Source organism: Micromesistius poutassou (assembly GCF_964030765.1).
Source record: "Micromesistius poutassou genome assembly, chromosome: 12".
Classification (NCBI taxonomy): domain Eukaryota; kingdom Metazoa; phylum Chordata; class Actinopteri; order Gadiformes; family Gadidae; genus Micromesistius; species Micromesistius poutassou.
Genome location: NC_140282.1, coordinates 8,960,713 through 8,982,484, shown reverse-complemented (window position 1 = coordinate 8,982,484; position 21,772 = coordinate 8,960,713). Strand labels below are relative to the sequence as shown.

The 21,772-nt window shown below is 48.6% G+C and overlaps 2 protein-coding genes across 2 annotated transcripts in view; one reads left to right on the top strand and one right to left on the bottom strand.

The window, feature by feature from the left end:
- Nucleotides 1-9,173, top strand: part of LOC311356162 (receptor for retinol uptake stra6-like) — a gene marked incomplete at both ends in the record, with an annotated part of 9,508 nt that extends 335 nt beyond the window's left edge. Inside the window, 16 exons of the mRNA XM_084475922.1 lie at nt 309-375; nt 852-937; nt 1,027-1,166; nt 1,519-1,685; nt 2,026-2,133; nt 2,458-2,525; nt 2,617-2,696; nt 2,797-2,858; nt 5,912-6,074; nt 6,167-6,242; nt 6,627-6,760; nt 7,088-7,205; nt 7,292-7,393; nt 7,588-7,751; nt 8,368-8,505; nt 8,899-9,173. Coding sequence (XP_084332048.1) covers nt 309-375; nt 852-937; nt 1,027-1,166; nt 1,519-1,685; nt 2,026-2,133; nt 2,458-2,525; nt 2,617-2,696; nt 2,797-2,858; nt 5,912-6,074; nt 6,167-6,242; nt 6,627-6,760; nt 7,088-7,205; nt 7,292-7,393; nt 7,588-7,751; nt 8,368-8,505; nt 8,899-9,173 — 1,948 coding nt within the window. The remainder of the gene's footprint in view (nt 1-308; nt 376-851; nt 938-1,026; nt 1,167-1,518; nt 1,686-2,025; nt 2,134-2,457; nt 2,526-2,616; nt 2,697-2,796; nt 2,859-5,911; nt 6,075-6,166; nt 6,243-6,626; nt 6,761-7,087; nt 7,206-7,291; nt 7,394-7,587; nt 7,752-8,367; nt 8,506-8,898) is intronic.
- A 1,941-nt stretch (nt 9,174-11,114) lies between these two features.
- On the bottom strand, nt 11,115-13,223 carry LOC311356161 (immunoglobulin superfamily containing leucine-rich repeat protein-like; the record flags this gene model as incomplete). The annotated part of the gene is made up of 2 exons (XM_084475921.1): nt 11,115-11,220; nt 11,377-13,223. The coding sequence occupies 2 exons, from the start codon at nt 13,221-13,223 to the stop codon at nt 11,115-11,117; spliced, it is 1,953 nt and encodes a 650-aa protein (XP_084332047.1).
- Between the last annotated feature and the right edge of the window lie 8,549 nt (nt 13,224-21,772).

The window sequence follows — 21,772 nt, the reverse complement described above, 5'->3', positions numbered from 1 at the left end:
GCATTGTGAGTCGCTTTGGATAAAAGCGTTTGCTAAATGGCCAAAATGCAAATGTAAATATAACGCCTTCCATCTTAAGAAACAAAATCATCCTTTCAACGAATAACAACCCCAATCATATCCAACCGAATTCACAGAATGAAATTGTTGATCTGTTTATGCACCGACAATGCACTTCACAAAACGTTAACATAACATTTCTTTTGTTTTCATGATTCCTCATGGATGATTCCTGTGAGTCTGGCGTTTGCAATAGTTTTTGTTAACTTTTTCGTATGAAGATGTATTAATGTGCTCCATATTTACAGAGTAATACCGCCATGTGACCCCACAGCCGATGACAGAATATTCCATCTCTGTGTCGTGTCAATATCTGTAAGTATGCACCACACTCTGAATTGTTGAATTGTTGCCGTACTCAAAGCCCATAAGTACCTTAGCCTTACATCACGGCAACCAAACAGCACATGACTACTCTCTACTTTCTGGCATGCCCATGTGGTGAGCACATGAAGCTGACCAACTTTCCTTCATCATTCACCTTTAACTTCTTTCTCAGCTTCCAAAGCCTCAGGCAGACATTGCATGTGAGGATGTTAAGCTGTTTGCATTTAATTTGTGACCAAGCACTAGACAGGGTCCTCTTCATAACATGAAGATGACCTGGAATAGAAGTAAGCAAATGTCCTGGTTCTGTAAGTCAAGTGTAATATTCTGTGTCAGTCCTCGCTGGAGCAATGACAGCGAGGACTGGATGGAGGTAAACTCATCCAGTAATAGGACACTAGAGGGCAAGGGAGTTGCTCAGAATGACAACTAATGTCCTGCCAATACGTCTCCTCTTCTCCTAGCTCGTGATGATGTTGGTCCTGGCCGTTCTGACCAGGAAACACAAGCTGTGTGGGGGGTTCGCTCGCGGTTCATCAAGCATCTTCAGGTAAGCGGTGGGGATCTCTCACCGGGTCTCAGTGTGTCTGAGACCACCGTCTGTAAGAAACATCCTGTGATCCCCCCCCCCCCCCACAGTGCGGTGAACTTCCTGGACCAGACCCAGAGCAAAGGTCCCGCCATGGCCATCTTTGGGCTGGTGTTCAGCAGACTGGCGGTGTTGGTTCTCTCCCCGGACCCCCTCCCGTTCCTCAAAGATACTCCTGCAGAAATCAAAGGTGGGAACCATCAGGGGGCGGGGTTTGGATTGTTTCCAAATGGTAGTATACAAAAAAGAATAATATGGATGTCAGTTGTGATAACTTCATGGGGAAAGAAACATCCTCTCCATCTTTGATTCTTCCCAGGGGTGGCATGTGGCTCAGGAGGTAGAGCGGGTTGGCTGGTAACCGGAAGGTTGCCAGTTCGATCCCCGGCTCCTCCTAGCTGAGTCGCCCTGCATGGCTGACACCGCCATCGGTGTGTGAATGTGTGCATGAACGGGTGAATGTAAGGCAATTTTGAAAAGCAATTTGAGTGGCCACTGGTTAGAAAAGCGCTGTATAAATGTAGTCCATTTACCATCCCCAGAGTACATGAAGATCCTGGCGGTCTTCTACTACCCCCTGCTCTACTACCCCCTGCTGGTGTGCTGCACCCTGCAGCACAGAGCCGGCTACGCCTTTGGGAGCCTGCTGGCCATCAGCCACTTTGGGATTCTGTTCTGGCAGAAGCTGGACTGCCCCGAGACCACGGAGGTGGGGTCTGTGTGATATGTTGTAGCGTCACATCATATCACACAGCTATTCATTATCAAGTTGTGAGCATGCCCGGTAGACAGCTATGAGGTCACCGAGGAGATTTAAAAAACAAACAGTATGCAAAATCAGTGTTTGAGAACCTCTCTGAGATGAGTAAATGCTTAATTCGGTTGAGACTTGTACTTTGTGGACATTTGTTGGTGCCAAACCTGGATCTCACTATTTTTCAAACCCTGTCTACAGAGCCTGGTTGTGAGTGTTACACACTTTGTGCAATTTTTGCCGATGCTGTGTTTATATCCAAACGGTTGTGTTGTTGTTGTCGTCTTCCACACAGATCTATGCATACTACGCTCTGCTGGCCAGTCTGCCCCAGCTGGCCTGCCTGGCCTATCTCTGTGTGCAGTTCCCTCTGCTGTTCTTAAAGGGCCCCAAGACCGATGAGGTGGGACACACTTCAGCTGCTCCTTTCTCTTGAGTCAACCTTTAAATGTCGCATACATGTGCATTATGACCATGTCCTTTTTCAACTTGAAACAAAAATGTTAACTTCAAAAAGCATTTTTGGGGAGTAGTCAAACATAATTAGATATGGTCATATGAAAAATACATAAGCGAGAGAGAGAGAGAGAGAGAGAGTCACTTATGTATTTTGTCATGAGATTAAATGAGATGTCACCGTTGATTGTAAAATCAGCATAATTGCTAGATAAGGCAGACATGGTTTAATATCCTTTATTTTATTATTTTATCTATATTTTGCTGTCAGGACCTAGACAGTAAATACTACCAAGACTACGTCAAGGCCCTTCTGAAGAAAAAGCCCTCCATTTCCAGGTAAGACAAAATGGCGAAAATTGATTTGAGTCGTTCGAGTATAATGGTTCATATGAGCTACATCAATGATTATCTTTCCCTGTTTGTGTAGCTCTATAAACATAGACAAGCCAAAGCTGTCGGAACGATTACTGGAAGCAGTCAAGGGTTACATCTATACACCAGAGAAAGGTGTGTCCTTCAAGTATTGTCCTTTCTTATATATTTGCACCTAATCAAATCTTACAACAGTATTTCTCCACATGTGATAATTCTCTTCTGTTTGTTTCAGTGTTCCAGTTTCCACTCAAGTTGTCCATTTCAGCCTTTGCGGCTTTAGTGGCGATATATCATGTGAGTGCTGATGAATTGACAACTATTTGTTCCAGTGAACTTGTACTTATCTATCGCTCTGAACCAAATATATACGTTTTAATGCAAATAGATATGCACTCTGAACCGAGCTATATACAGTGCATATTGTTATGACCACATGGCTCAAGCATGGCATAACAAATTGGGAGACACGCAGTGACAAGTTTTTGGTACATTTATTTAAAAATAAAAGGCCCTAACAAGGAAATTAAGTATCAGTGTAGATGGCAGCTTAACTATGTGTAATGTGTTATGGACTGGTGTAATGAGAATGTACAACAAAACCAAAATAAAGACGATGAGGTTTGGCGGCAGCAGCTTCTGTCACCCAGGCAGCGAGAGACCGACAGGCTGGATGTCTTCCTCCTTTTATAGGCCAATCAGGTCAATCAGTTGCACCTGCTGCAGAAAGGGAAGAGCCAAATCGCCCAAATAGTGAAGCAGCGCCTCCCCCACCACACAGGGGAAGGACACCTTCCCTGACCGCCATGGTATGCGTTACCAGGGGGACGTAACACCCTCCCCCTTAAAACAGAGGCCCAACATACGTATGTGGCCTCTGTAAACAAGGCTGCGGCAACAAAGAAATTAAACAATATTAATGTCAAAGGGAGGAAAGGCAAAATGTTAAATGGGATCGGTCAGGGAAAACAGGAACTGGTTTACTTGAACCCTTCTGGCGCCCGCGACAGCGCATCGGCTATTACGTTGTCCACGCCACGAATGTGTTTGATGCTCAAGTTATAGGGCTGTAAAAAGAGTGTCCACCGAAGAAAAACCAGGGCAAAAACTTCCACAGTAGCCAACCACACCCAAAAATCGTCCAAGCTCAGTCCCGGAGACAGGCGGTGGAAACCCGTCGACAGCACGGACCCCGGCCCCCACTGGCTTGACCCGTCCCTGTCCCACAACCCTCCCCAGGCACGCAACAGCGGCCCCGGCAAACCCACATCCAGCCACGCCAACTGCCAGGTCAGCGCCCTGGAGACGAACCAACAATGCATGGACTCAATCCCCGCGCCGCTCCCAAGTGTCACCGCACACCACGACATCATCCAGGCAAGCAGCTACGCCCTCCAGCCCTGCCACCACTCCGTTCATCAGGCGCTGAAAAGCGGCAGGCGCACCTCGGAGCCCAAAACTCATGACCCTGTAGGAGTACAGCCCCGACGGTGCACCGAAGGCAGCGATCTCCTGGGCACGTGGCTTCAGCGGGACCCGCCAGCATTCTTCCAATAGACCAAATCCACTCACAAATCCGGCAGATCCCACCGCATCCACGCAATCCTCGGCAAGGGAAAAGAATCAGGTCCAGTCACCTCGTTCGCCCCTCTGCAGTCTGTGCAAAACCCGTCCGCCATGTCCGACCCTCCCACCAGTAGGCATGGAGAGGCCCAACCGGAATCCGAAGGCACAGCCAGCCCACCATCCAACAGACACTGAACCCCAGCGTCCATGCGGCGGCGCCTCTCCAGGGGAACTCCGCAGAACCCCAACACTCCCAAATCACCAAAACATAACGAATTCAAACCAAATAAACTAAATTCAAATCTCACTGGAAGACATTATTCTTAATATAAACCAGACATCCCTACCAACCAACTCATCTCCCTACCAACCAACACCATACATCCCTACCAACCAACTCATTTCCCTACCAACCAACACCATACCAGACATCCCTACCAACCAACTCATTTCCCTACCAACCAACTCATCTCCCTACCAACCAACTCATCTCCCTACCAACCAACTTTACAGGCCACAACCTTCAAAGCAATCAAAATAATCATTTAGAGGCCTATACTGACAATATCCAATAACAGTAACCAATACCCTGTTATCAGCCATAATGCCTCGACTCAGAACGGTGAGTAGCGTGATATATCACCAAAAAGCACAGGAGGGATAATTATCAGAGCTGCCCCGTATCTAACTGGAAGTAGAAGTCCCTATCTAGCTACCAACTAGTCTTCGGTGTGCCCTCATGCAATTTGGTTGCTAGCAACCCCAGCGCGTTCGACACACCCAAAAACAACAAACAAAACAAAACAAAACAAAAACAAAAACAGCGATAAACGCTCTACTCCTACACGGGGGTTCACTTAGCTCATAACTAACCCACTGGCTTCAATGACATTTAAGGTGCAAACAATCCCATACTACTCACCGACCAGCTGAGGATCATAACCGGCAACCAGGTCACCAGAAAGGGAGGGAAAACTGCCACTAATCCCTCTCACAAGCTCTCCCTTGCTGCAAGCTGCAAGCCAAACAAATCAATTAAATCAATCAACAGGCCAACTCAATAACCCATATTCAAACAAACAAAAGATCAAAACTACCAATTAACCAAATATGCAACCAAGCAAAGCAAACAAATAACCCAACTACTCAAACACTGCGAGTCTCCCAACAATAACACTCTCAAACTAACTATACAGGCCTTGGAAAGATATTTAAAAAAAACCTTAGCAAAACCTATCCCGGACGAGCCCCCAATTTGTTATGACCACATGGCTCAAGCATGGCATAACAAATTGGGAGACACGCAGTGACAAGTTTTTGGTACATTTATTTAAAAATAAAAGGCCCTAACAAGGAAATTAAGTATCAGTGTAGATGGCAGCTTAACTATGTGTAATGTGTTATGGACTGGTGTAATGAGAATGTACAACAAAACCAAAATAAAGACGATGAGGTTTGGCGGCAGCAGCTTCTGTCACCCAGGCAGCGAGAGACCGACAGGCTGGATGTCTTCCTCCTTTTATAGGCCAATCAGGTCAATCAGTTGCACCTGCTGCAGAAAGGGAAGAGCCAAATCGCCCAAATAGTGAAGCAGCGCCTCCCCCACCACACAGGGGAAGGACACCTTCCCTGACCGCCATGGTATGCGTTACCAGGGGGACGTAACAATATAAAATCCTATAAAGACTGCAACATCATCCACTACAGTCACAATATACCGTGTGAAGAAACACAGTTCATTCTGGAACCAGAAATGTAAACCCACCGTGTGTTTCATGGTTGAGGTGTCGCTGTTGCTGGTAGTCCTGGTCATCCCCGTGCTCCACATCGTCCGCGCCGGCATCGACCAGGACATCGCCTTCCTGCTGCTGGGCTTTGACATCATCCTGTCTGAGGACAAGACGGAGGTGGTCCAAATCGTGACCTACTACACCTGGCTGCTGGAGGGTGGGTACAGCTGGAGTGACAGACGCCGTCCTCAACATGATGAACCACGAGAAACCAAAGAACATGTGTTGGTCTGTGTTTGTTTCTGGCAGTGTGCTACCTGTGTGCCATGACCCTCGCTTGTATGGTCAGTCTGGCGATGCTGATGAGGTCTATGGTCCTAAACAGGTCAGTGACCACTCATGCCTTGCTCGATATCGGACCACTTTGATTGGCGGGACTCCTAGGCCATTTTTTGGTAAATGGTGAATGGACTGCATTTGTACCGCGCTTTTCTAACCAGTGGCCACTCATAGCGCTTTACAATATTGCCTCACATTCACCCATTCATGCACACATTCACACATCGACGGCGGAGTCGACCGTCAATCGTCGGGAGCAGTCAGGGTGAGGTGTCTCGCTCAGGGACACCTCGACACTCAGCTAGGAGGAGCCGGGGATCAAACTAGTACCTACCTTCTGGTTACCAGCCAACCCGCTCTCCCTCCTGAGCCACATGCCACACTTGCCAATTTTTGTGATGCTGTATGAACACGGGCTCTCTGTTTTCAGGGAAAACCTCAGAGGCTTGTACCGGGGGGACATTTACAGCGTGTACGACTGCCAGAAGACCATCCGTCCGTCCAAGCCTGGGGTCGTGTGCTGGATGGGCCTGACCGGGTACCACGCTGCCATCGTCTGCATCGGTGAGGGTTAACATGTTCCCAAGGGAATTAGATATCAGACCACCTGAACCAACGCTACACAACCTACACTCAAATGATCCATGTATGTCTTTAATAATAATAATCCAAATCAATAATTAATAATAATAATAGTGCCCCCTATGGGCCAAATGATGCCACATTTTTAGACACATGCTCTTCCGGGATACTGTTCATGGTGGACATATTTGAAAATTGTTACCATTCCACCACAGAGATATGGTAGGTCGAAATTCAGGGTTAGGGTTAGGGTAGATACAGATACTTTGTGTACCTCATAATATTCACTCATGGGTTCTGTGTGGGCAGGAATGGTGATCCAGACGCTGGTGTTCTTCATCTGTTTCCTGTTCCTGGTCTTCCTCATCATCGTTCCCATCTTTTACGGCCGGAACCTCATCGTCTTCCAGATCGCAGCCAAGGCGTGGTGGGTGGATGAGACTTTACCGTTTTCTCTTTCTTTGCTGATTGAGTGTTGACCACGTGTGAGACTGACATGTGCTTCGTTCCCAGGCCTGCCTGGATCACACTGGTGGTGGTGACAGCCATTCAACATGTAGCTGCTCACTTCGCTTTTATCAAGAAGGAAGGAGGCACCACAGATTTGAACAACAGGTATTTTATAACAAAAAAAAAAATTGTAGATCGATTTTAAAGTCTGCTTAACGGTTCTGATTGAAATTGTATGAACTACACAAAAAAATACTGCTCAAATCTCTATAAAGTCACATTTTCTAATAATCGTATAAAACAATTCTGTGTGGGGTCTGTGTATGTTCAGTTTGTTCTGTGTGTTCTGTGGTCTCCAGAGGCAGCCTGTTCCTGCTCACCTACATGCTGTACCTGCTGAACATGGCGGTGGGCTTGGTGGTGGGGATATGGAGGCTGGTGATCACCGCGCTGTACAACATCCTCCACCTGGGACGCATTGACATCAGCCTGCTGCACCGCAGCGCAGAGTCCTACGACCCAGGTGTGTCCTCAGTCATGAGCCACCACAGGCCCTGGTTTACTGCGATTCGAGAACGGCTAGGGAGTGACACAAAGCTGTTTCCAAAAGTATTATTGTAGACTACCCCCTGAGATTTCACAAAATAAACGCCCAGCAATTCAGAAATGGGACCATTTATTAAAAAAAACAAAGCATTTAAAAACTGTGATAATTTATTAAAATCAAATCAATAATTCTTTCTCCAAGCAATAAAGTTCCTCAAGACAGCAACACGGTTGCCAAGCAACACAGGCGAGCATACTTCTAGATTGGCATCACTTTAATAAGAAAAATGAATTGGTCACAGGTGTGTGTATTTCACAACAGCAGGAGCCAATCAGAATCAAGACCTGGAGCTATCCTTTTAATAAGATGTATTAGATGTCTAGTGTCACGAGCAGCACTACAAGAATAAAAGATACAAGATAGGATAAGGATACTTTCTGGTGTAAGCATGTAATATAAGCAACTACAATTTACAAACACATGTTCATACACGTATGTTTAAATGTCCTGTGTGTATTTAAATGCATGTTCTGCAATGGTCTGTTGGTCCTTCTCCACTCTTTTAAACGTAAACGTTTCCCCCCCCCCTCAGCGTACCGCTACTACGCCCACTTCCTGAAGGTGGAGGTGAGCCAGTCCCACCCGGTGCTCAAGGCCTTCTGCGGTCTCCTGCTGGACATCCAGATCCTCAGCGGGGGGGCGGCCAAGAAGATACGCGACGCAGAGGAAGGTAGGAACCGGAGTCAAACACACATCACCCTTAACGCACACACACACACCAACCAGTGTTATTCATGGAGCTTGTGTTGTTCCATGCTGCATGAATAGCATGCATCTTTAATGATAATAATGGGGACATGGTCAGGGTGTCTGACTCCCAGCCAAAATGTTCTGCGTTCGATCCCCAATGTCAACAGCTATCATTGTTGAGCAAGATTTCTTAAAGCTAAATAACATAATATATCTCACTGTAGGTTGTTTTAATGAATGTGTTTCCTCAATGATAAAATAATGAACTGGCATCTATGTGTAAAACCAAATAAAACACCCACACACACACCCACACACACACACCCCTCCACACCCTTGACCTCTGCTCTCCGCGGGGGGGGGGGTCCCTCAGGGATCCAGATGGTGCAGCAGAACCGTCTGGCAGCGGCAGCCCAGCGGAAGAGGGTGTGCGTGCGCTGGCAGCTCCTGTACACGCTGGTCAACAACGCCTCCCTGCTGGGCTCCAGGAAGCACTTCCAGGTGCAGACCTCATCCCCCGCCGAGGGGGGCCTGAACGGGGCCCTGCTGCGGGGCTCCGTCAGGGAGGGCGCCGCCACCGAGGCTGCTAGCCCCGAGCCGGTGGCTGCAGAGGCAGCCGAGGTGGAGGTAGAGGCCCCGGCGAGCTAAAGAGGCTACGATACAAGCAGGTCAGAGCTGGAGGGGCCCCTGTGGAGAGGGTTGGAACGGGACAGGCCCACCGTGGGGTGACCGAGATTTAGCAGAAGTAGAACGAGGAGTGAGACTCAGAGGATGGGGATGTGTGTGACATCGCACTGATTCCACTCCACTGTGTTCACACTTGGTACAGGCTTCATATGTATGACAATCATTCAAGATGCCAGATGGAATATGTCATGCAGAAATCAATAAACACAAGGGGTTGTGATGTTCTCCTGATTACGTATTTATATGTTTTGAGATTGTCTTAATAAAACCATGTTTGTTTTCTGGATTGATGTATATTAGATAATCTCCAATAAATAAAAGAATACATACATAGATATATATGTATAATGTGTGTGTGTGTGTGTGTGTGTGTGTGTGTGTGTGTGCGTGTGTGTGTGTGTGTGTTTACACTAGTTTATAAAATATTGGGGAGGGACATGAAATGGATGGCAAATTGATTTGCTACCAAAAAACTCACTTATTATAATTGGTCAAAACTTTAATAACTCAGGCACATATGGGTAACGAGTCTAAATAGACATTTCTCTGACAACAAATATAGTGCATCACAAATGTATGGTGCTCATATGTAATTGTAATAATAATATAATATGTTATCATGTGACGATGAGGCAACAGACGGACCCAAACGCAGCACGCAAACACTCGGCAGGGTTCGGTAAGAGTTTATTGCCGACAGTGGTTCAAGCAGCGACGGCTGAGTCGGGTAGGGGGTAGGGGGACAGGTCCAGGCTCATTCTGGGTGGGTGTGAACCACTGGCCCATCCGGAGATGGAGACGGGGAATCAGGCTGGAGAACCAGGCTCGCGCGACAAGGCAACAAGGCAATGGAGGCAGGCAGGGTGGTTAGGCTGGTTATCTGGATGACAGCAGAGAGAAACTGTCAGCACAAGGTTCAAACCACAGGAAAGACATTGAAACTAGCAGCATTGAAGCTAGAGGCTGTTACCGCTGTTAGTGACGCTGGGAGTGGGAACGCCAGGTCTGATCTACTGCAGAGATGGTTAGATGGTTTGGTCCAGGTGGGCTTGCCAGGAGCTCAGGAGCAGGTGTTGGAGGAGGAGAGGGGGAGGTACAAGGAAGACTGACAGTCTTGAGGAACCAGAAAGTATAAAGGCTCCAACACCTTTGGAATATGATCTCATTGTTTACACAGAAACACAGAATGTTGATATTGCTAGCATTAGCCGACCGGCATATAGCTACTACAGGGATAATGTGTTGGCAAAACTAGGCAGGAGATCTGCTTTGGGTTAGGAGTTATGCTTTAGGTTAAGAGATATGCTTTGGGTTAGGAGATATGCTTTGGGTTAGGAGTTACGCTTTGGGTTAGGAGATACGCTTTGGGTTAGGAGTTATGCTTTAGGTTAGGAGTTATGCTTTGGGTTAGGAGCTATGCTTTGGGTTAGGAGTTATGCTTTAGGTTAGGAGATACGCTTTGGGTTAGGAGATATGCTTTGGGTTAGGAGATATGCTTTGGGTTAGGTAGTTATATGTACATATAACTGGGTTAGGTAGTTATATGCTGTCCAACTAATGTTAGGAATGTGATCATGTCTGAGTACTATTCGCAGGTCTATATGCTGATTAAAATACGTTGTATGCTTATCTGAATATAAATTCGGTCTCCCCAACTCTAAGCGAAAACTATCTTCACCTAACATTCGCAGTTATTACAGGAACGAAAGCATCCGACTGTGTATTTAACACAGTTAGATTCTGATAACGATATAAAGAGCTAATATGTCCGGGTTATGTCCGGTATTGCCTCTACAACCGGCTAACAGAGCATACTAGAGTTTTCCCTCAGGAAGCCACATAAGTAAACCACAATGGGCTGGTCAAAGCGCGCCTATGGGACACATACACCACAGCAGCCAATCAGGGACTGGGATATCTGTAGTCGCTGGTGATGTTGACGGCCTCGGCTCCCAGGGGCAGCCGGTCGCTGTACTCAGAGCTGGCCTCGCAGTCCCCGGTGTGAGCCCTGGACATGGAGAAGGACTCTGTGACCTGGCTCCCCTCGTCGTCGTCGTCGTCGTCCTCCCCCCTCTCCTCCCGCCCTCCCCGTCCTCCCCGGCCCCCCCCCGCCGCCGCCGCCTCCTCCAGCTCGCTGCCGTTGATGTTCCTGCGGGACTCGGACGGGTAGGGGGCGTGCAGGTGGAAGTGCCCCCCCCCCATGTTCCTCTCCACCTGGTACTGGTCCCGGGCCTTCAGGATGAGCTTGTAGGTCTTCCCGCGGTACTTGAGCACCAGGTGGTAGCAGGTGGCGACCAGCAGGGGCACGGTGGACACCGTGAGCAGCACCATGCACACGGACACGATGATCAGCAGGTTGGCCGCCTGCCGCCGCGTGGAGAACACCACCTGCACGTCGCAGTCCCGCCCCGTGTAGGTGAAGCACAGCGAGTAGTTGGTGGCCGGGCGGAGGTCGCTGAACACGTAGGTGTTGACGCCCGCCTCGATCCCGGACCACTGCATGGCCGGGTTCTCCGGGTCGGCGGAGAGGCACAGGTACAGCCCCTCCTCGCCGCTGTTGCTCCTCCCTCTGGCCACCAGGAGGGGGTTGAGCCGCACCCGGGCCTCCGTCTCCGAGACGCTCAGGGCGATGACGCCGAAGTCGAAGGTGTACTCCTTGACGTCCTCCAGGCTGCCGTTGAAGCCGTGGTTGGAGATGTACTTGGTCCTGGACGTCAGGCCGCACTTGTCGTGGACGGCGGTCCCCTGCGTCCTCTTGCCGGTCTCAGAGTTGGTGTCGGGTGGGGGCGGTGCGGGCGGCGGTGACGGAGGCGAGGGTGTGTCGTTGGGGATGTCTTGTCCTTCCCCGGGTGGAGGAGGAGAGGGAGCGGAGGAGATGGAGGTCACGGTCACTACCTGGTGGGTCTTGGTGGAGATGTAGGTTCTGATCCCTTTCTTAGCGGGCGCGGGTGTGGGTAAGGTCACAACCTCTATGGCCACCGTGTCCTCGGCGGAGCCGAACGCGTTGGTGGCCGTGCAGCTGTAGTTTCCACTGTCTTTGGCACCGATGTGGAATATCACCAGGGTTCCATTACCGTAGACCTTGAACGATTTTCGGGAAAACTGCGAGTTCTCTGCGGATTCTGCTGAGTCGTCGTCGTCTCCGGATGTCACCAGGATCGTTTCCCTTTGGCGCCGGCTGCGTATCCGCCACACGATAGCGGGCTCGGGGTTACCTCTGAACTCGCAGGTCAGGATCAGGGAGGTGTCCTCGTTGCGATCTGTGTGATCGACATCTGGTTCAGCTGTGACAATAACATCGGGGCTCGTGCACTCTGACCGAGGCATATGTACCAGGAGCACTCCTTTGAACTGGTGCGGACTGTCACAAACGATGAGACTCTGCTCGGGCACCGAGACAGTGTGGGTCAGGATCCAGTCTCGGAGCCAGTCTACGGAACAGTCACAGGTGAAGGGGTTGTTGTAAAGCTGCAGGTGGGAGATGGACGTCAGGCCAGTGAACGTCCCCTGGGCTACGGTGATGAACCGGTTGTTGTTGAGACGCAGGGACTCCAGGTCGTGGAGGTTGGTGAAGGCGTCCCCAGGCAGCGTGGCCATCTGGTTGTGGTTCATCTTCAGCATCTGCAGGGCTGTGAGCTTCCGGAGGTCCTCCCAAGGGAAGTCCACCAGTCGGTTGTGGCTGACGTCAAAGTTCTGCAGGTGGATCAAGGGAGCGAGGCTGCCCTCCTCGACGGAAGCGATCACGTTCTGAGCGATCCACAGCGACGTGACAGCGGTCACGCGGTCGAAGCTGCCCACCGCGATGACGCTGAGTCGGTTGTTGGAGAGGTTCAGGATGGTGACGTTTCGAGGCAAATCGATGGGGGTCTCGGTGAGGTCTTTGAAGGTGCACTGGGCCAAGTGATGGTCGTCTTTGTCTGAGCAGATACAGAGGTCAGGGCAGCCGTGTCTGGACCCAATCACAGCCACGGTCCATAGGGCAAAACAGAAGAGAACGCCAGAGGACACCATTTTCAGCATCTGTAAGACAAACATTACAGTGTAAGTGGATTTTAGACCCATTAGATATGTCTAGATGTCGACATGATGTTGATGCTGACATAATTTGATATCAAGCAACCTTGTTTAATTAGTATAATTAATAAATGGGTAGACTATTTCATTCAATGGAAAGAAAAAAAGAACAAATCTTTGGCAAATATGTTGATAAAACCTTGCACGGTGTTCCTTCCTTACTTGGCGTGTGCTATTATAATGAGTGACCTAATCCATTAGCACAGCAGACGCTTCTCAGGCCGGAAATGAGCAGGAGGCTCTTCTGCGTAGTTTGAAAACAACAGGACGAAGGATGCGAACATGATGCGCAGCATGGCTCAGGCTGCAGTAGTGCAACGTCATTATAGGAGAGCAGACATCCATATAACTCAATTATACACGCCTTTTTCCATAAAGGGAATTCTAGAAAAGGTCTATTATAATATCGTAAAATGGGATACCTTGAAGTCCTTGGTCGCGATGAAAACAAATCTCGAATTGAGAATCTGCTATTTATAAGGCGGCTATAAATAGGCTTTCAATGATTAAAAACAAAAACGAAATGCCTTTCTCAGCCTTGTGTTCAACCAAAAGATAATCCCTGGTCTCAATGTTGTCTCCTCATCCTCCCGAGCCCAGGAGGGCTCCGGTCACTGTGATGGACGGAGCGACTCAAGTTTGGAAGTGTCTCTGCCGTGGACTTGATCCTGCATGGATTAAACATGCGCTGCCTGCTCCCCTGCTCAAGGGCTACTCTTGGGTTTCGACCTGGCGACGACCAAGGCACAGCATGCCAAGGCACAGAGACTTCACTCCTTCCCTTCACACATCAGCATTAACGTTTTTGAAAACTTAAAGGGGTAGGCTACGTTCATCCTCACTGCAATTACGGTTCGATATGCAGTTCAATATATCTGATCTTAATGGATCACTTTATTCCCTGTCGGGAAAATAATGTTAAGCTCACTTCCCTGATAGTGAACGTGAAATCAGTTATAACTCAGAGTTCTTTGAATATACATAGTTTGGTGATAAGGCTGTTATTGTCTGTCATGACTTCAGCACTACAAACTATTTTCACTACCACCATTCTAACACTAGGGGGCAGGATAGTCACAGCAGGGGATTTAACTAACAAACACACACACACACACACACACACACACACACACACACACACACACACACACACACACACACACACACACACACACACACACACACACACACACACACGTTTTGGTTAATATTTATACATGCGCAGAAGCCTCCTTCTTTCTTCCCAATAGAAACGCTAGGGTGAATTCAGTCCACATCAGTCCACAAATTATTTCCTACTTTATTGTTGAAGGTAAACCATTCATGGTGAAGTAGAAACCACACATTCGTTTTTTCATTTCAGTATTATCACTATTCTGACTCTGCTAAAATGTTGTTCAGACTTAATTAGGTCTACTTGTATGCCACGTCCAATTCAATCCATATTGTTTTGAATAGAGGCTACTTGAAACCAACCAATTATAAACCATGTTCGCACAATAATGAGAAAGAACTTGTGATTTTCAATGTTGAAAAACTGACCAGACAACAACGTTGAATCAATGTTCTCTGACATCATATGTTCAATGTTTAAAGAATGGCTCAATATCAACGTTGAGTCAACGTTGCTGTTTGCTGAACTCACAGCCCAGAATCAACATTGAATCAATATGGCTTTTTCAATACTGACTAAAAATCAATGCTTGTAATAACAATGTTTTAATGTTAAATCAATGCTGTATAGCTGCGGGCCAATATGGAAGCATCCATTATCTACGTTGTATACATTTGAATGTATGAGTTGATGTTTGAGTTTAAAACATAAAAGCTCCCATAGGCCTATATCTGTTTCTTGAGCTAAGGTGAAAGCTGTTTAGATTTAAGGATACATCCTCATTCTTCCAACCAGCTACTGTGCAACTAAATGAAGTCTGACATTTACAATTAAGACCTGAATAAACAATAAAGATGCTAACAATCACATGTCATAAAAATAAATGTAATTTAATTTACACATGTATTAATGTGTTTGTATCTGCTGTCAGGTGGACTCTACAACAATTAGTATATGTCTAATAGGCTTACATCGTTTTCAAACGTACTTGTTTGCATGTGATTGTAAATACTTTACTAGTTATTACGTTATATCATTAAATTCATTCATGAACTAAAGAAAACAACTACTTTTAGCCCTACTGCAATTATAATTAATGGCCAGCAGATGGCGACAGAGCACCTTCTAACAGATGTACTGCGCCCCCGCCCCCTTCACTCTAGTGGCCTGGGGCCTCATGTACTAAGACTTGCGTGGATTTCTGACTAAAACTTTGCGGACGCCAAAATTTGGAAAGCTGCTGCGCACAAATAAATCCGGATGTATCAATCCTTGCGTAAGCACGATTTCACGCAGATTCTCTTTGTACATCCCAATTAACGTGAAATTGTGCGCACGTGCACGAGCCCGTCTCTCCACCCAGTCTCCTCCCTCGTTTAATATGCTAATTCGTATAAATAAACCTGCAGTAGTGCGCTCGTTAGGAGAAAGGAGAACATGGAGAAAGGAAGAGAAAAAAACTTTAGTGAATGCGAGGTGGAGGTGCTGATTTCGGAGGTAGAGGCCAGAAATAAGATCTTGTTTGGCTCTCTTTCCTCCGGAATCAGCACCAAAAGCAAAAAACTGGCGTGGGTAAACGTTGCCAAGTCGGTCAATGAGGTTGGGGCGGAAAGCCGAACTGTGGCTGATTAAAAAAAAGTGGTCGGACATCAAGGTGGACGTAAAAAGAAAGGTCTCTACCTACCGGAGTAGGTACTGTGTGAAGAGAGATAATGTGTCATGCGTGGTCCGGAAAATATGTAACGTTTAATAAACAAGCCATCACTGAAGATAATATTGCTGGGGCTTCCTTTTAATTCCAATATTGACAATTTAGTTTTATGGGTCTGTTTAAGTTTAGCCAAACAACAGTGTCACATTATGCGTCTCGACAACAATAACGCATGATTGAAGCGCATTTAAGATCACGCATTCCGACGTTCAAATCCACTTTGAACTCGCCTCATATTGCAATATTACTTCATGACTCGTGATCGCGTAGGCTTAATGTTGTTGCGCTGCATTGCCTCTATGTGCCGCCAACTGACAAAATGCAGCAGAAATGTGCGTAAGCCAGGCATTTAGTTTGCGTGGAGAACCGCACTTTCTCACGTCAAGTCAGTCTTTGTACATCCGAACGTTTGCGTGAGAAGTTGCTTACGCAGCTTTTTTGTGCGTAAGCAAGCTTTGTACATGAGGCCCCTGGTGAGCTACGATACACCTGTCAACTCGTTTTATTGGGACGCAACGCGAGTCCCATGGATGTCACAACAAAAAGACAAGGCGGATTAAAATGGAAGCCGTTTTGATTATACATTGACATCATCCATCAAATCCTAATAAATTGCAGCATGAGTAATGAACAGTGGTCTCTACGAAATGTGTGATTACAGACGACAGAAAAGTAAGTAAAGTCACAGTAAAAAAGAGCAAAAGTGTTACAATTCACCAATAACAAAAGGGTTGACGTGTCCGTGACGCAATGTCTATCGAGCTGATCACATGACCATGTCTGTAGTGGTGTCAAAAGACTGGCCCCTAGCAGAGTCTGAGAGCCCCCACACACAACCGAACCTCTGAGGTTCGTATGGAATTCACGTGACAGCACTTAACTTAACCAAATAATCCCATACAAAAAAAAAGAAAAAATCGTTTCTAGAAAACGCTCCATTAAAAACAGTGCTAGCTTTAGCAGAGCTAGCCGTTGCTAGCTGCTAGTTTCAGGTCGCCTTGCCAATCAAATCATGTCGGCCATTTTCTCCCCAGCAGCAGCAGCAGCAGTCAGTGGGCGGGGTGGAGTGGGTCCCCTGCGGTGAGCTATCAGCATAGTTTATGCCACCGCCTTCACTTCTGACAGGTGAGGGGGGGGGGGCTGCTGAAAGCCCTATTTACCGGCATAATCACACCCCCCCCCTGACGACCGTACGCCGTGTGTATAGTACAGTCGCTCCCAGCACTGGTTATGTACACACACACACACACACACACACACACACACACACGTTTTAAACACACACAGACACATATGTTTTGAACACACACACGTATAGACACACACACACACACACTGGAGTGCAATCGTCTTAAACACACACACAAACACACACACACATACACACATTTGTCTTAAACACACACACACACGCACATGTTTTGAACACACACATATACACACACACACTGACGCACATTTGCCTTAAACACACACACACACACACACACACACCATGTTTTAAACACACACAAGTTTTAAACACACACACGCGTGCGTCTTCAACCCGCGCACACACACCCACACACACACACACACACACACACAACACACCATCAAAAAGGAAAGCCCTGTTCATGGTTGAGTGCGGCGGAATTGAAATAGTGAAGAGTCTGCATTATGCAAATGGGCGTCATGGCTGCCGTGGGCCCGGCAGCACCAGTGAACGGGAGGGTGTTTTACGATGATGTCAGAGGGCGTTAAAGCGCGGAGGACGTCCGTGGTTAATGCCTCTTTGATGTGGCCGTCCTCCCTCCCTCCAGCCCGGCCTGCTCAGAGCTCCCTCCAACACACGACACACACGACACGTACTCAGGCCCGCTGACAAGCCCCTCTGCCTCCGCCACTCAGACTGGGTGCAGCCTGATGCAGCGAGGGTTGAGGAAGACAACGGCAAACAGTGAGGGAGGTTTAGATGGTAAGAGAGAGAGAGAGAGGGAGAAATGGAGAAAGAGAGAGAGGGAGAGAGAGAGAGAAATGGAGAAAGAGAGACTATAGAGAGAGAGAAAGAGAGAGAGAGAGACTATAGAGAGAGAGAAAGAGAGAGAGAGACACACAGAGAGAGACAGAGAAATGGTGAAGGAGGGACAGAGGAGTAGAGAGAGAAATAGAGCTAGAGAGAGATAGAGAGAGAGAGAGAGAGAGAGAGAGAGAAAGGGACAAGGTTACCTAATTGTTTACCTGGCAAACCTTTTCATGTATTTGTATGTATCCAATTGTTGCCTGTGGTAAATGGATAAGGTAAGGATAAAGAGGCATTAATGCTGTCACAGTACGGGTCAGCCTGACTCACAGAAAAGAGGACTAAAGTAAAGTCATCTGCTACTTACACAATAGCTGCTCACAGCCAAACACAACAGCACCCACATACACATACTAGCTCTCACTCCATGGACACACATAATCAGAATAAAAAACAGAATATCTCACACACACACACGCACACCACAAATACACAATCTCTCTCTCTCTCCACAGACACACACAATCTCTCACACACACACACGCACACCCACATACACAATCTCACTCCACAGACACACACAATCTCCAACAAACACACACACACACACACAAACACACACCACATACACAATCTCTCTCACTCCACAAACACACACACACACACACACATACAATCTCTAACTCAACACGGACACACACAATCTCACACACACACGCACACACACACACACCACAAATACACAATCTCTCTCTTACTCCACGGACACACACACACACACACATACACACACACACACACGCGGCCTTGGCTTTGTTCTTAAGCTCTTAGCCGTTTGTCTGCTGTTACACTGGCTCCATTTACTCCTGATTGCCTGTGACTGCTGACCTTTGACCCCAATCCACCCAGGTGCTGCTGCAGGAACCATCAATACTGGCAGCAGGTTGTTTTTGCCTCTGGGCCAGTGGATAAATGATGCCCTTGGTACAGACACACACACGGACAAACACACACACACTCCCACGCACGCATGTACACATTCACACACACATTCACACACACACACACACACACACACACACACACACACACACACACACACACACACACACTCGAAAATGAACCAAACCAAAAGCACACAAGCACACATGCACAAGAGACACAATGAAAGGGTTAAAGACGCAGATTTGAGATTTAAGATGAGTACGCAAATGTGTGTGTGTGTGTGTGTGTGTGTGTGTGTGCGTGCTTAATAGGTCATACTACATTCTCTTTAATAAGAGCTGACCCCTAAAGAGACTCATGAGAACACACAATCAGATTTAAGACACAGGCGCACTCACTAGCACCCACATACACACACACACACACACACACACATGCACACACACACACACACACACACACACACACACACACACACACACACCTTGAGCACAGCCAACACAGATATATCTCAGGTGATGGATCGCAGCTGTGTGGCAGAAGGCCTTGATTTTGGAACATCATCAAATACCAGCCCTTAGGGAGAGAGAAAGAAAGACAGCTTCTATATATTTATTTTATATATATAAATTCCCTCTATATTTTATAGGTGCGCCCCTTCCCTCGCCCTCCTCTCTCTCTCACCCTCCTCTCTCTCTCTCGCCCTCCTCTCTCTCTCGCCCTCCTCTCTCTCTCTCTGGCTGTCTGAGGCTCCCGCTGCAGAAACAGCAGGTTTAGGGGGGGGGGGGGGGGAGGGGGGCAGTGCTTGGCGCCCGGGGGACGCCGTGTTCACCCCTCTGGCCCCCGGCTCCATCACAGCGGGGGTAATGTATTCATCTCATCCTCCGTGGCTGGAGGGGTCAGCGCCTTATCTGGCCCCGCCGCTGTAGCGCTGTCAGCCCGCGTGCCCACAAGCCATAACTTCTAGAGCTGGGCCAGAGCAGGCGGGAGCAGGCGGCGGCGGCGGCGGCGGTGGTGTTAGCCGAGGAACATGGCCAGCAGAATCAGGCCGGGGGGGGGGGGAGGAAAAAGGGAGGAAGAAAGGGAGGAAGAAAGGAGAAGAAGGAGAAGGGAGGTTGGAGGCGGGAAGGCAAGAAGATGGATTATTGTGGAGGAAAGGTGAAAAGGGGAGGAAGGAGGAGGAGGAGGAGTAGACCGAGGAGTGGCAGAGGAAGTAGGTTGAAGGAGATAATTGGGAGGTCCGAGTGGAGGAGGGACCTGGAGGTGGACGGAGGGAAGAGTGGAGAGAGTGAGAGAGGTGGAGGGAGTGAGAGGTGGAGGGAGTGAGAGGTGGAGGGAGTGAGAGGGTAAGAGGTGGAGGGAGTGAGAGGTGGAGGGAGAGAGAGGTGGAGGGAGTGAGAGGGGGAGAGGTGGAGGGAGTGAAAGGGGGAGGGAGTGAGAGGGGGAGAGAGTGAGAGGTGGAGGGAGTGAGAGAGGTGGAGGGAGTGAGAGGTGGAGAGAGTGAGAGGTGGAGGGAGTGAGAGGGTAAGAGGTGGAGGGAGTGAGAGGGGGAGAGGTGGAGGGAGTGAAAGGTGGAGGGAGAGAGAGGTGGAGGGAGTGAGAGGGGGAGAGAGTGAGAGGTGGAGGGAGTTAATGAATTAATGGCGAGGGGGGGGGGGGGTGGTTGCATAAAGGGGTGCCGGGGGGGGGGGGGGGCTGAGGAGAGGGCCTGTATTACATGTATCGGTTCAACCCCCCTCTCTCCACCACCCCCCCTCCCCCCCACACGCCCCGTTCAGCAGGAAGTGTTCAACAACAAAACAGCCGTCAGATGTGGAAGGCGAGGTGCGGGCGCCAGAGTCCAGTTAATTAACCACATCAGTTTCTTAATGTGATCCATTTTAATTAAACCGCAATTTAATCGGGAGCAGGGAAGGTGGCGGGGGAGGGGGTGGGAGAGGAGGGGAGAGAGGGTAGAGGGGGGGGTTTGCGATGACAGGGAGATCACCGGGGTTAGGGGATATGCCTTGCTGAACAGGTTGCTAAAACGTGTTTGTGGCTGTTTGTGTATATGTGCGCTTGTGTGTGTGTGTGTGTGTGTGTGTGTGTGTGTGTGTGTGTGTGTGTGTGACACGTCTGCATGTTACAGTGTTGACATGCCGACACGCCCGGCAGCTGCTGCTGCTGCTGCTGCTGCTGCTGCTGCTGCTGCTGTCCCGGTTGCCGTGGCGTCCGGATTTGCCGTCGCCTAATTAATATGGAGCGAGCATTAACTCTAACGCTGGACTTGGGCGCCTCTCATTTCATGACTATTAATGATTTTAATGAACTGCACTAATAAGGCCGTTTTTCGCCACTGAGCTCTGCGGGGGCGTCCAACACACTCGCTCGCCCACTCCCCCCACACCCCCCGTCCCAATGGGGGGGGGGGGGGGGGGGGCGGTGGTAGTGGGATGGGGAGTGGGGGGTGTGGGGGTGCGGAGGGGATCCCTGGCCTTCACAGAGGAAATTAAAACAGCACATCACAAAGCCATTACCACAACACCAGCAGCCACACATTTCAGGCAAGGCTGGACAGAGAGTGAATGCAAGGGGATCAACCTGGAAGATAAAGGACTATTAATACCCCCCCCACACACATACCACCTCCCTCCCTCTCTCTCTCTCTCTCTCTCTGTCTCTCTCTCTGTCTCTCTCGATCTCTCTCTCTCTCTCGCTCTCGATCTCGATCTCCC